Source organism: Drosophila subpulchrella, chromosome 2R (genome assembly GCF_014743375.2).
Source record: "Drosophila subpulchrella strain 33 F10 #4 breed RU33 chromosome 2R, RU_Dsub_v1.1 Primary Assembly, whole genome shotgun sequence".
Lineage (NCBI taxonomy): Eukaryota > Metazoa > Arthropoda > Insecta > Diptera > Drosophilidae > Drosophila > Drosophila subpulchrella.
Window position 1 is genome coordinate 10460277 of NC_050611.1, and position 13639 is coordinate 10473915.

The window sequence follows — 13639 nt, forward strand, 5'->3', positions numbered from 1 at the left end:
CGGCAGTAAAATGTTTTATTTACCCTGCACTTATGACCCCGTTGCGGATTGGGTTAAGTGAATCTGATACCCATATACAATATACAATATGCCCATCGCTGGCTGTTGCATTTGCATCTTATGAGGCGGTTGTCTGTTCGCCAGGGCCTCGAGGAGATCGAGCTGAAGATGGAGTTGGAGGTGGAGGTGTCATTGCAACCAAACACAGACAAATGCTGAGGCAACCACTCCAACTCGCGATGTCTTCTGTCCAATGATGAATTGTGTCCCTGATTCCGTAGACAATCATGATCGTCAGATGATACTGTGGCTTCAGATGGGTTGTATTCTTCATAAAAACGCATAGATATTCAACAGAAAAAAGTTCATATTTTAGATATTAACAAAGCATTCCTATTATATTTCCAAAAAAATATAAATTATCTAAAATATTTTAGAAGCTTGGCCAAATAAATGAATTGTGTTACATATTATAGCTTGTTTTATGCTTGACATATATCATACTTTTGTATAGTTAAATCATTGTAACATATTGAGCCATAAATTTGTTTTTGTTGAATCATTAAGTGTATGTTAGAATGTTTTTAACAGTTTTATTTACTTATGTTTATAAATGTTGATTTTATATTATGTTTTCGGATCATGATTCTGAGATAGGAAAAAGTTGTATGTTTGGGTTTTCATTCTTGTAGAAATATTAAAATTTCCACTGTAAGATGGTGTTTGACATCAATTGTATGGAAACAACAAAGGCAGCAGAGCTATACATTCATAGGCACATTTGTAGATGCAAAGATACGAAGATACAAAAATACAGATGCATTCACAAATGCGTCTTTTGTGTCGCGCCGATCTTTAATTGCAGAATTGTGAGGGGCTCAGACACTGGGATAACCTTCAATGCAGTTGCAGTTGCAGTCGCATTTGCAGATGCAGTACTCTTGGCTGCAGCACTGTGATGGTGATTAATTTGACAGTGTGTCGCCCGATCTGCGTTGCGCGGGCTTTATTAAAAGGATTACATGCCGCACAATTCCATAAGAACGCATCTCCATCGGCGTGAGTTGAGCAGTCGCACTAATAAGATTAATTACGAAAGTCTTGCCTCGACTGCAACTCCTTCTCCGCCTCCTGCCACAACCATCTCCACACAGCTGCGTGACCACTTCACATTCATAAATGCCACAGTCGTATGGCGAAATAATAGGTACCTTAAAATTAAAATATCTGAATTTTAATATTAATTTTTTATCCATTTGGAAAATTTTAATTTTAATTTTAAAAAAAGTTATAATAAAAGTTCTAATGTCACTAGTTATATTATCCAATAGTCAAGAGTAAATTTCTTTTGTTGGAAGCGATTTCTGTAACAGCCTGGAATACTTGTAAGTGTAAGACTGCACATATGTATTTATGAATCCTATGGACTCTAAATGTTGTTTTTTTAACATTTAAACATTTAATAGAACTATCAAAAAGAGTTATTTTATTTAAAATTAAATTTTTGTTGTTTTTCAGAGTTTTGTTTACTTAAGGATTTGTCATTGAAGAATCAATGGTTAAATTTATCCAATTTATAAGACCATCTTAATATTTAAAAACAGCACCACTATTCGTGGGATTGCAACTGTACGTTTAAATGACTTTCTGTCCATGGACAACTCCTCGGTTCAATATTTTGACATTAAAAATATCAGCCTCATTTACTGCCTACTGTTTCATTAATTTAAAAGCATTTCGAGTACTTTGAGTCCCTTTTTTCGTCAAGCAGGGGGTTGAATTAATCCCTGCCAGAAATTAGCATATTCCTAAGTGTTAGATCCTTTTGACACGCGAGAACAGGGGTATTTTCAAAACGATAAGAGGCGACAATAATTGGAAATGAATAAGGGCTACCGATGCGTTGTGCCTCTTTATTTATGGGGAGTTCAGGAAACAAGAGTAAAAACAATTAGTTTATTTTTAATTAACTTTCGGCTACCCCAGTGAAGAGTCTTTCGCGCATACACAAAACTCCACATCCCATTCCCCCAGGCGAATGGCCAATGATGATGTCATTCCCGCAGCATTCATCTCCCATAAATCACACGGCGATCGCGAAAATCCCCTTAGTTTATGCTGAGAGCCATGACAACGGCCGCACCAACAGATTCGCCAGCTTGCAGCCAAGTAAAGTGGATGTGGATTGGTGTGGAGTGGAGCCAGCTGCCACAGATTAGTCAGAGTCAGCCAGATTCGGATACTGGCGCACTTCGATTCGCTCGCTGCTAGGCTGCTTGACTGGTTTTCAGTTCATTGGATATCCAAGCTGGGTGGGGATGGGTACCAAAGATCAAGGTGAATGGCGAATTTAATGCTCTCTTGAGGCCTAAGACTCCTACAACTCATTATTTAACTAAGAGCAGCAATTATTACCATTTCCATCTGTTACATAAAGCGCAGAATCATCGATATGGAGCCAAGACTTAACGGTCTCCAGCTTAAGGGTCACTCCCCTCGTTCACACTTTTCTTTCGCCATATAAATATATCTGCCAAAAAGTAACCCAAAAAGAGAATATTCTGAGGTTGCTGAAGGTTAAGGTAGATATTGGCAAAACCTCAGTTCTGTTTGGGCGGCTCAAAGAAGTATTTCTATGGGCTGGTCAGATTCAATCGATGGATGCCTATTCCAATGCCCCATAAGAAGCACCAAAGAGGCAACATTAGTATGCACACAATGGCATTTGGTACCCATGGTCATGCATATGTATGCTCGGGGCATGACTCACCTCTCCAGGTGAAAAGACCCAAACATGAGTAAATGCACATTCATGGATTTTAAATGGGCCGATGAAAATAAAGAAATAAACTGTTGGCAGCACATAAGACGCTGAGCGTGACTTGTTTCCCCCAGGTTTTGGTTAGTTGCTTTTGCGCTGGCCTCGTTGGTTTCCCGACTTGTGGGCCGTCATTCATTCACGCCAACTGTTGATAAGTTTCTGTGACACATTCGACTCGTTTGCATATCCAAGCGGCTAACGAAGCCCAGCCTGTGGCACCATTAGATAGGGTTAATGGACAACCGCGGATTGGCGACAGCTGGGGTGGCATTATCACTTCTCACTTAGCTTTTATTCGGTTGCAAAGGCAAACGGAAACGGCCGAATCCTTCTCTCATCGAATCACCATTAAACTAAACATATGAAACTAGACTTTACGCCTTCTGGTCCTGTGGCTTCTCCGTGGTCCAGTTCTTGGGGCGATCGGCCATGATGGTCCAGTCGTTTTCGGCAATGTTTAGGCCACCGTATTGCTTGAGAGGAGTGTCGGGGAAGAACTCCCAGCCCTGTTCAATGGACATCTTCTTGATGACGCCAGCGATGCCTGGAAGGGTAAGGGCAGATATATTGTTTTAACAAGCATTCCTAGTTTCTAGGGAGAAGGGACAGCTAACCCAGGAAGAGACCGGCGCAGAGACCAGCTACGTGGTTGTGTTTCCAGGCTCCAAAGACGCCGCCAGCCGCGAAACCACCGATAAGGTAGTTAATTCTGTAATTGAAATATGTGGTTACAAGCGGAAGAGATCAACAGGTGACTTCCTCACTCACTTGTCGTCCTTGCCGCGGGCATTTGTGGCCGCCAGAGTGGTCAGAGTAAATGCCGTGGCCATGCCCATCAGCGGACCGGTGTTGTAGGCGAAGCGGCCCAAGGTGGGCAGGTAGCCCTGGGGCTTGGAGAGCGTCAGCACGTCGAACATGGACCAGGCCAGTCCGGCGGATACCGCGTACTTGTTGGTGGCCACTATCTTGCCAAAGGCATCCTCCCCATCGGGATGGTCGTAGTACTTGGCGCGGAGCAGCGACATGGTTGTCTGTGAACCAAATGGAGAAGCAAGTACCATTAGCCACAAACAAAATACTGAAATACAGAGCTCCTCATGTTCTTTTAGCCCTCTGGAACAGTGGCAATTGTTCCTTGGTATTTCTGCTACCCCTTGGAAGTCTTCTAAAGAGTAGAGTACCCAGAATTACCGAGGAATAAACATTAATTTACTAACCTGCCGAAATTTACGTAATTATTGTGGCGGAGATTGACAAAAAACAGCTGATGGCCAGTGTGTACCTACGGGTTGAGGAAAAATTCATAATGTGTGCTGTTAGGCGCACTCTGTTAAACATACTGTTGTTGCGCTGTTAATTTGAAAATAATATCTTGTACAGAAGTAAACGAACGTTACTTTTTTAATAAATTAATGAAAATAATTTTATTTATATTAATTATATTTAATTAGGAATGATTTCGATCCATTTTTTCAAGATCTTTTCGAGTACATTTTTTTTCAGAAGTCTAAGACTATAAATAACTTACCTTTTCGATTCCTTGCAATTGGTTCACATATGAATAAAACGCATTTCCATATCAAGTTCGGTTTTCAATTTATTCATTATACTAGGTTCACAAACGCTGTAGCACTAACTTTAGTTGTGTAATCATAATGTGCAATCGATCGGATCTGTTTGGGTATATCTCTTTGACAAGTTACTACGGGGCTCTGAATGCGAAGAGTTCTCAATAATAGATGATGTGGCTGAAATATATATGCGCTTAGCTTATAATGGTAGACTAGTTTTTGCTTTGAGTTTCAGCTAACAGTATTCACATAAAATCATGCAGTTTACGAAGACCGCTTCTAATAGAGTTAAAGAGTTTTCCCGACATGCAAGTAGGACTACGTTTGACCGAAAATGAGAAAAGTTTTTCAAGAGCAGAAAGACAGGGTCTGTGATTTTAGAGGGAGACAAAACGTTGGCGTTTTTAAATCAAAACAAAGATATCAAAACATACAATATGTATATACAAATAAGATATCAAATTATTGGCAAATCTGTTTCGTGTTAATCAGTCATAATGTTCGTCGTTTAACGAAATTAGCAACGAAATTTCACTCGGCCTTGCAATATAGTTTCGTCTGAAAATGTCGTCGTTATCATTGCCAAAATATGGGTATATAAAATTTCGAGCGGTATACATTAAAGTATACATCTTTGTCTACTGCTCGTCGTGTCCAATTATTTCGATGTCATCAGCCAGAGGACTTTCCACTGGGGATTTGCCTGCATTTCCATTTTGTTGATTTGCGTCCAAATTAATCAATGACAATGTCATTCTGCTGCTAAGAATGATCTGACGAATAGAATCAAGATTAGTAAGTCAAGTGGTAGATCATGTGCTTATTCATACGGCTGGTTCCTCGGCTGATCCATTGAGCTCAGAGTCGTACACCTCTTCTTTGGTTTGGGAGTCGGCCACCAAAATCTGAGACTCGTGGGCCAAAGCGCCTTCCAAGTAAATGGTCTGCGGCTCCGGCAAATTTTCTTCCAATTTGGACTGAAATTGGGAGAGGATTAAACTTATTATTTCAGTCATAACCTGTAAGAAAGCTTGAACATATACATATGCGCAGCAGTAGGTTAGTTTTCTTAACTCTAATAATACAATTTTAGTGTTGTATCTATTTAGACCACTTTATACTATTATATTTCTGTTAATAAAACATAAAACAAAAAAATGTTTCAAAAGCATAGTAGAATAAAAAAAGGCACAGAGATCACAAGATTTTAAAATCAGTTAAAAGTTATCTAAAAAGTATGAAAGGAAAAAAGGAAAATTTCCGGATTGCACACTTTTAAACGTCTTTATAAGACATTTCATCACTGAAGAATGAAACTTCTTACTTATAGGGTGTGTAGCAAAACTAGAGCCTATGGCAAAAGGGTCACACTACAAAGTTATAGTGTATATAGTGGAGTTTTAATAACTTTAGATCTTAATTGGATGGCAGATTAATTAGGAAAACATCCCAGTGTATTGCTTTTGGTATGGTATTGGGAAGTGTTAGGCCCAGAACTTATAGGATGGTTGGTTAGCAATTAGTCATAGAGGAAGCTTAGAAGTATATAACTTGGAACTGGAACTGGAACTGGTGGGGTTGTGCGGCTGTGGCACTTACATGTTCGCTTGGCGCTCGGAAAACAGGCGTTGGAGGGCGTCCAGTCCACTTGTGGCCGCCCTCGCAACTGGCTGTTAACTCCATGCCGAGTACCTGCACCAATATTCGATTATTTACGTCAACGGCTCTACGGTTTCCAGATGCAAATTAATATTATGGCCTACCGTTAGTTCCCGTTCAGCGCTCAGATCCCGGCGTTTCCTGCCTCCCTTCGCCGCTGTCTCCTGTTCCGGTTTCTGGTCGGTGCTTGCATGTCCGTTGGAAAGGTTCTGCTTGTCTAGTTGCTCTCTCGTTTTTTCGTTGTCGTTTTTCTGGGGGACGCATACAAAAAAGGGTTAGACTTCACTCTCAAAACACCCTAAATCTCAGATCAAAGCAAGAATCTACAGCCTCGAAACGTAAAAATAATAAACGCATTAATTACTTCAATTCGTTGTGGTTAGGTGAAACGCAACAAAACTCAATTAGTCGAAGGATCTTGGTTAATAAACAAAAAGATTAAATACTCGGATATCCAAGAGTTAGAGAGTTATGTATATATTCAAGGATTGCCGTGCCGGACCCTTTGACGGTCTCTAACCTTATTCGAATCAGTTTCAGTATCGCTCGTCGCCCTCTGCTTGTCTTGGCCGTTCAATTGCTCATCGGCCGCGTCTATCAAACCTTGTATGGCCGTAACAACTAAGCCCCAAAATTTGGGGTTTCCAATTTAACAAATCATTGGTTCATTTTTTTTTTTGTTTGGGTTTGTTTTTTTTTTTACACACACATTTGTGAGAAACATGAAAAACGTAGAAACGACAGAGAGTGAATATTTATATAGTAGTTTCTGTTAAGCTTAAACAATGGAATGATATTTGCGATTATCTTAATTGGCAATGTACTGGATGTATCGGTCTAGAGAAAGTGTTCGAATAGATATCGAAAAAGACTTTTTTGAATCGTAAAATATGTCCCCATCATAAGAGTTTAGTTGAGCGAGAGATAGAGAGTACTCAGTGAGAGATGCAAACACATTTAGACAGGATTCGTTAGTTAGTACGGGTACACAGGTGGAAGGATATGGTAGTATATCGCATGCCGATAGCAGACAAGCAGGTTAAAACAGAAACAGAGAGTCGGGAGAAGTCCGTTCCATGCACTTGTTACAAATACACATAGACAGAGAAATGTGGTAGACAGGATTTGGGGGTCAGGTTGGGTCAGGGATAAGAAACCATTCCAAGGATTCCACTAGATCCACTAGAAACCAACAGAAAACAGAAACAATCTATGTATTTGCCGGCTTGTACTTAGTTGTGAGCTGAGTTGTTGGTCTGATTTTGGTCTGTTTTTCTGACTGATTCTATGTGAACTGAATGATGGTTTAGTTTTTTGTCTTAGAAGTTTGGCTGCCGCTTGAGAAACTTGAGGGCAATCATCTTGAAAATGAGAACACAAAAGAGGATAAAAAGATTAATAAATGATGGGAGTACGCTGAACTGAAATCACTACGATGATGTGGTACTACGTAAATGTATCTGAATCATTAGCCTTAGCTTTGTATCTGTATCTGGTATCGGTAACTGGTTTCCATGGTTCGATGCTAACCTTTGCCTCATACTGATCGGTGTTCATTTCGGCCACCAGCTGGGCCATCGCCCGCTCCGTGGACTCGAGCTTTTGGCGCAGCTTCTCGATCTCCATCAGCTGCTCGGCCTCCTTCAGCTGCTGGTGGTTCTTCAGCGAGGTGGACAAACTGCTGGCCACCTCGGTGGCCGACAGGCTGGCGTTGTAGAGCTCCTTTTCGGTGTCCTTGGCGGCCGGCGGCTTCACGGCGGCAGCTCCTATAAAATTGTCGTACGATTTGGCTTTGAGATTGATAATCAGGGCCCACATAGAAAATGACTAACAAAACTAGGGGGTATTTACACGGGGAAGGATTGGCAACAAAATAAATATATATGTACTAGGTATATATCCATGTAGGCGTGATTGATACGGGGTTAGTAAATATATAGTATACACAACATCTAGAGTAAGTACATCTAGGTAAAAATGAATAAACACATATTTGCTACGACAATAAAATACTAAACCAAATGAGGAGGACATATTTCAAAACTCAAAAGGCCTTCGCCGAAGTCTAGAAACTCAAGATACGAACGGAACTCTATGGTCATCTATGGTACCATCTGTATCTGGCTTACTTGTCTGATGCTCTCGCCAGCCTTTTTCGTAGGATGATTTTTGATATTTGATTTTCGGAGTGCGTGGGCAGAAGCAGAAGAGTACAAAATGAATTTGTTTTGGTTAGGATTGACTTGTGAGTGCATGTGTACGTGTAGTAATTATCCGGAAGAAGGGATCCGGCAGAGTGCGGAACTCACCCAATTTGCTGCTGCCCAAGTCCTCCACCTGACTGTGGTTCTGCTTTCCGAAGACCTCCTGTCGGAACGAAGGATTCGAAGGTGCTGGTCCGTACGGTTCATTGGGCACTTGCTTCTTGAACATTATCTACGAGGAAAGGGGTTAGTTTTTTGTATAACTAAGTTCAAAGCGATGGAGCTACCTTCATCAATGTGTAGCCGAAGAACACCACAATTCCGACCGTGTAAAGTGGCATCAGGAAGCCCATGCTACTGCCACGCTGCTGCGGTTGATGCAGTGCTCCGGCTCCCATGGGCGGACGCATTCCAGGAATCGGTCCAGGCTAAAAATTGTTAACTTATTAATTTAGATAACAATAAGACCATTTTTTAACCTTATAATAACAGAACAATAAAAAGATTTAGCTATTTATTTCTTTTTTAAGGCTATATAATAAGGTTTTGAAAATAACAGAGCTTCCTAGCATAAATACAAATAAGTTGTGTTCAAATGTAAGTTCCAGTTTATTATTTAAGGATCTATCAAAACATAAACGGCCATGAATGAAAACTTTCCAGAAATCCAGCCATGCTTAAACTTTAACGATACAGATTTATTAAATCTTACAATTCTCCTTATACTCTGATTCCTAATAAATTTGATAAAAATCCAACGGATTTAAAAACCAATCGTTTTTAATGGCATTCAGTATAATTTTGGGAGATTGTAAGCCCATTTTTATAACCAAAGTTACAGCTTAATGAGTTTTATGATTACGGTGGAAATGTAATCATAAAAATTTCGTATCCGCCCCGACGTACACATTAAAACATAATGATATTATTAAATACCAGGTCTTTTAGGATCTGACTAATTTTATGTTTGCTGTCAATATTTTTTAAGTGCAGGAAATTCATTGGCTACCAAATTGAGTTTGCTTTCGACCTGTAATAATAAAAATTGCGTATCCGCCTTGATGTATTTTGACATGAACAGCGTACAGCTGATTTTGTTCTCTTTGGCTGTTCTACCATCTATTTGCTTTGGACGAGAGCGAATTGGAACTGGCGCACTGAATTTGGCACAAGTTCAATATGTAGAAGCACATTCTGCCGATCTCCCACTCATCCTTTACAGATTCTTTTTGTGTTTTCTTTAGCGCTGTCTTTTGCCTTCAATTTGCGTGCAGTGTCATAAAAACAAAACCCGAATCCAAATAAAATAAACGTTTGGCTATTTATAAATGACTTCCAACGCGAGCGCGGATATGTCTCATCCCGCCCATCATTATAATCAGTGCGACCACAGCCGCCGAAAAATGTGTATAATTGTGGATTTATCATCCGGAGAATAATGCAAATCTTATGGTTATAGCCGAAAACTTACCCGACCGTCCACGATCCGCGGAGGCGGATTACTGGGTGAGGTTTTCCGTTGTTCCAGTATCGGAACTGTTTGCGTGGCGGGGATGGCACGACCCCGCTCTTTCATGGCCTGATATATGGATTCCGGATGCAGGTGGGCTGGACGCTCCTGGCGCAGACCTGAGACGAGTACGGGTTTATTAGTTAGCCATGAATTTCCCTCGATCTTAAGGTAATAAAACACAAAATTCGGTTAGCAAATGGCAGATTCAGAAGCCGGAAGTTATTGAAAATTAACTTAAATCAAGCACAATACTATTTGTTAAGTTGGCTTATTAGACATCGATTAAATCAAGTATTAAGAATACAATTTTAGCTTCGAACTAATCATTAATCTTTTTTAACATTGCACACTTCAAAAAAAAACTATAAAATCTTTGCCCATCCGGCTCATACAAGAAAATATCGTTTTATTCGCATTTCAGATCGTTAGAAAAGCCACACAAGTTGGATAAATGGGAAATATTTTAAAAGAAATTCATTTTTGTTTCCACAAATTAGGGTAAAAATGTAAGGAATGTTTACATTTGCACAGCACAGTTCGAGTATTTTATTAAATCTGATCTCGAATACTCTTGTTTTGTAGTACGATCTGGCCAGATCTCGAATACCCTAAAAATAACTTATTTTATTTCTTTAGGCCCAATAAACCTCTTATTAGATAAATATTACATATCGTTAGGAAAGCCAAACAACGTTAGTAAAATAAATTAATACAACATCGTTGCTTCACATACTTATTTCGCCCGTGTAAACATTGATTTGTTTGCGATACAAACGCGGACCGAATGGCTCTATAGGATCCTTCTTCGAGACATTCATAAACTGCTCCCTGTCAAGCACAACGTCACAACATCCTACAACATCGACAGCCCACATAAAACACCAACCACATAAGGAAATAAAAAGAAAATAATACAAATGAATAATAAATTATGGAAAAATAAGAATCAGTTAATTGATAAATCGTAACACTTGTAAACCCTAGGGATTTTCCAGGGAATATTAATGTTAATAAAACTTCGAAATCGAGTAAATATATATAAATATAAATTAGAATAATATTTTAATAATTGTCAAAAATATAATTTTCAATCCGGTATAGTAGAAAAATATTTAAAAACCAATAAAAGTAAAGGAAAAATTTGTTTGGAAAAGATTTCTTTAGTATTAAACATTACACATGAAAATAATTTTGAACCACTAGTGTTTACTTATGCTGATTGACCAGTGACATTAGGAAAAAGCTTGTTTGAAACTAAAGAATTTCTGATTTTAAAAAATATATATTCATTCTGTGGACCATCTACAATACTGTCCAAAAGAGCTTTTTATGAGAGTACAGGAAATCTGAGGACTCACCGCCGGGTGCTGCTCGCTGATCCTTCAAGTTTGGCTTGGGCGGCGGAACCCCGCCGAACATCATGGGATGGAAGACCTTTGGCCAGAGAATGGCGATGCATCCGATCACGGTGACAATGATTAACGCAGTTTTCTTGGGCGTCATTCCCTCCTCGGCGGCCGGAGGTCTTTGCTTCGATGTGGCTGTTGCAGGCATTTTGGCTTAGATCGGTTTATATCTCGATTCTGTATGGCTATTGGTGGTGGTTAAAGCTAGTTCCTAAGGCAACTCTGCTTATATATTCCTGATCGATTTGGTTCGTTGATGGCTCTTTTTCGAGCTGTTGACTATGTGGTTGCTTTTTTTTTGGTTAACTTTGACATTGGCTCATGTTGGCTGTTTAATGGTTGGTTTCTGTACGTTTAAAGCATTATCTGAAAGATATATAGATGGATTATGTGGTTACACGCTTCGTTGAATTTTTGTTCACATCACTGGTCACAACGAATCACAACGCAAAACGCTGTACGCGTTTAAATATTCTTGCGGGAAAACAAAAAAGTTTATTACATAAATAGCGGTCCCGATCTTTTTTATTTTTAGCTCGCGCAATTCGCTCTTTTCGGCCCCGTCTAATAATTCTTTATTATTTTCACTTTTCCTAGCACACAAATCACAGGGGCTCTTCACAATTAACGACCGCATAAAAAATAATGAATGTTTCTCCAAAGGAAAAACGTTTTAATTTGGAAAACAGTTTGACCGCTGGGAGGCCCCAAAAACTGGACACAGCGAGTGTGTTCTTACGCAAAGTTCGAATGTTGTTCCCGAACTGGGCAGGCAAATTTTTGAAACTATTAGCGAATTTTCGCCAGATCAGATCTGAAGACCCGACACGACGAAAGCCAAAGCTATTCGGGTTCGGTCTTCCTCATAATCGTCGTCGGCCATTATTTCTCTTTTATTTTTGATGAGACAAGTGATTTGCAGCTTGGGCCTGCACCGGGAATTTCCGAGGGGTTCCCAAACAAACAGCAACAGTCAAAACTTAATTATTGTCTTATCAGCCTATATGTTAATCAATCCTTGTTATAAAAATGAAATATATTTTCTAATTTTAATAACAATTTTAATATTTTTTTCTGTTATGGTAACTAGTAATGAAAGAATTACAGCTTGGAACTCATCCTAAATAGCCACAACATTTTAAAATTGTAAGAAAATTTTTTAAATATCAAAAATTATTTTTTAATTTACTTGTTGAGTATAATTGATCGAAAAAATTAAAGTGCAGTCGTATAAAAATCAAAAACCTAATTTTTGAGTTACTTAGAAAATAGTGCCTAATTAGAAAAGCTAGTAATGACTATCTGCTTTTATCTATTTTCTTTAGTAACTAAAGTTTAGTTATACTATGAAATTAAAGACATTACTTAATCCCTTTATGTAATGAAAAGTATATTTTAGGAAAAACCATTATTAAGATATCTAAAGTGTTGACTGACACTGTATGTACCCATGCGAACTTTTCGTGTTTTCATATTTTTCATTTCGCAGCATCTTCTCTCTTGTTATCATACACACATACACACACTAGAAAGTATTATGAGTTTTCCCAACGTTTTCCATTTCGCTTTCAAACGCACTGACTGGGAAACGGCGAAAGTAAAATTGTTAAACCGTGCACTGTTGTTATTTTCACTGCAGCTTTTTTTTAGGACACCTGGATTTTTATTTCACTTTGTATTTTCTTGGCATTGTCCACATCCGCAGATATATTTCTTTGGAAAATGATTTCTTGTTCTCAGTGCTTTTATTTTTGGAGGTACGGCATTGTAATTTCGGTTCAATGTCGTTCGGCTCAAGACTCATCACTTATTTTTATTTATAAAATATGAATTCAAAGTGTGGAGATTTCGCACCCTATGTCCTTGGAATTCTTCTTAAGTTTTACAGCACATTTTGCTAAATTTTTACCAGTTGATTAACATTAACACCTTAGGATTAATTTCAAATTTCGTTATCTTATCTAACTATTGCTAATTTCAAACTGTTTGTTTGTCGTTATAAATTTCTCTGCCAGAAGCAGCAGCAATAATAATTGATTTTTCCGTCGCCCGAACGGAGATGGGCAGCACTGTCCGCTAGTCGATACCTACTCGTAGTATCGATACTTTCCATATATTTGCTTTTAACAGAGCATTCCCACTACTTTTGTATTGTGTGTGCTGAGCGCCGAAAATTAAAACTTAATAGTTAACAAAATTATTAATATAGAAATTTGGTTGGATAAATGAAGTATTCTGCTGTTTTTTATAAAACCATTTACTGCGGAATCATGTCAAATAGTAACTATTTACTTTTCAAGTTATATTCTATAAAAATGTTAGGTTTTTAACGAAATAGCGCAGCCCTAAAGGACATGTTTGTGCCATAAAGTATGCTTTAGAAAATTTATGGTAAAAATGTAAATTTGTTGACGGCATTAAATTTCCATTTTTCAAGCTCATAAGTTTTTATTGGAACCCTGGGG

At 38.7% G+C, this 13639-nt stretch overlaps 2 protein-coding genes across 22 annotated transcripts; both read right to left on the minus strand.

The window, feature by feature from the left end:
- Positions 1–3081: 3081 nt before the first annotated feature.
- LOC119550154 (NADH dehydrogenase [ubiquinone] 1 alpha subcomplex subunit 11) lies at positions 3082–4172 on the minus strand. Its single transcript, XM_037858665.1, has 4 exons — positions 4039–4172; positions 3590–3852; positions 3436–3530; positions 3082–3365 (listed from the first exon to the last, which is right to left on the minus strand). Exons 2-4 carry the CDS (start codon positions 3844–3846, stop codon positions 3196–3198), a joined length of 522 nt encoding a protein of 173 aa, XP_037714593.1. The 5' UTR covers positions 3847–3852; positions 4039–4172; the 3' UTR covers positions 3082–3195.
- A 228-nt stretch (positions 4173–4400) lies between these two features.
- Positions 4401–13234, minus strand: LOC119549930 (resistance to inhibitors of cholinesterase protein 3). 21 transcript variants are annotated; one of them, XM_037858280.1, is made up of 12 exons: positions 13084–13233; positions 11127–11540; positions 10502–10621; positions 9727–9884; positions 8543–8683; positions 8361–8487; positions 8181–8201; positions 6572–6672; positions 6156–6302; positions 5992–6084; positions 5223–5369; positions 4401–5165 (listed from the first exon to the last, which is right to left on the minus strand). In XM_037858280.1, exons 2-12 carry the CDS (start codon positions 11320–11322, stop codon positions 5031–5033), a joined length of 1386 nt encoding a protein of 461 aa, XP_037714208.1. In that variant the 5' UTR covers positions 11323–11540; positions 13084–13233; the 3' UTR covers positions 4401–5030. The 21 variants fall into 21 exon arrangements, 19 of the variants coding, with proteins under 19 accessions (XP_037714208.1, XP_037714200.1, XP_037714203.1 ...); XM_037858272.1 differs by lacking the exon at positions 6572–6672 and adding an exon at positions 7582–7817; XM_037858275.1 differs by lacking the exon at positions 6572–6672 and adding an exon at positions 7582–7817 and having other exon boundaries at positions 13104–13120.
- Between the last annotated feature and the right edge of the window lie 405 nt (positions 13235–13639).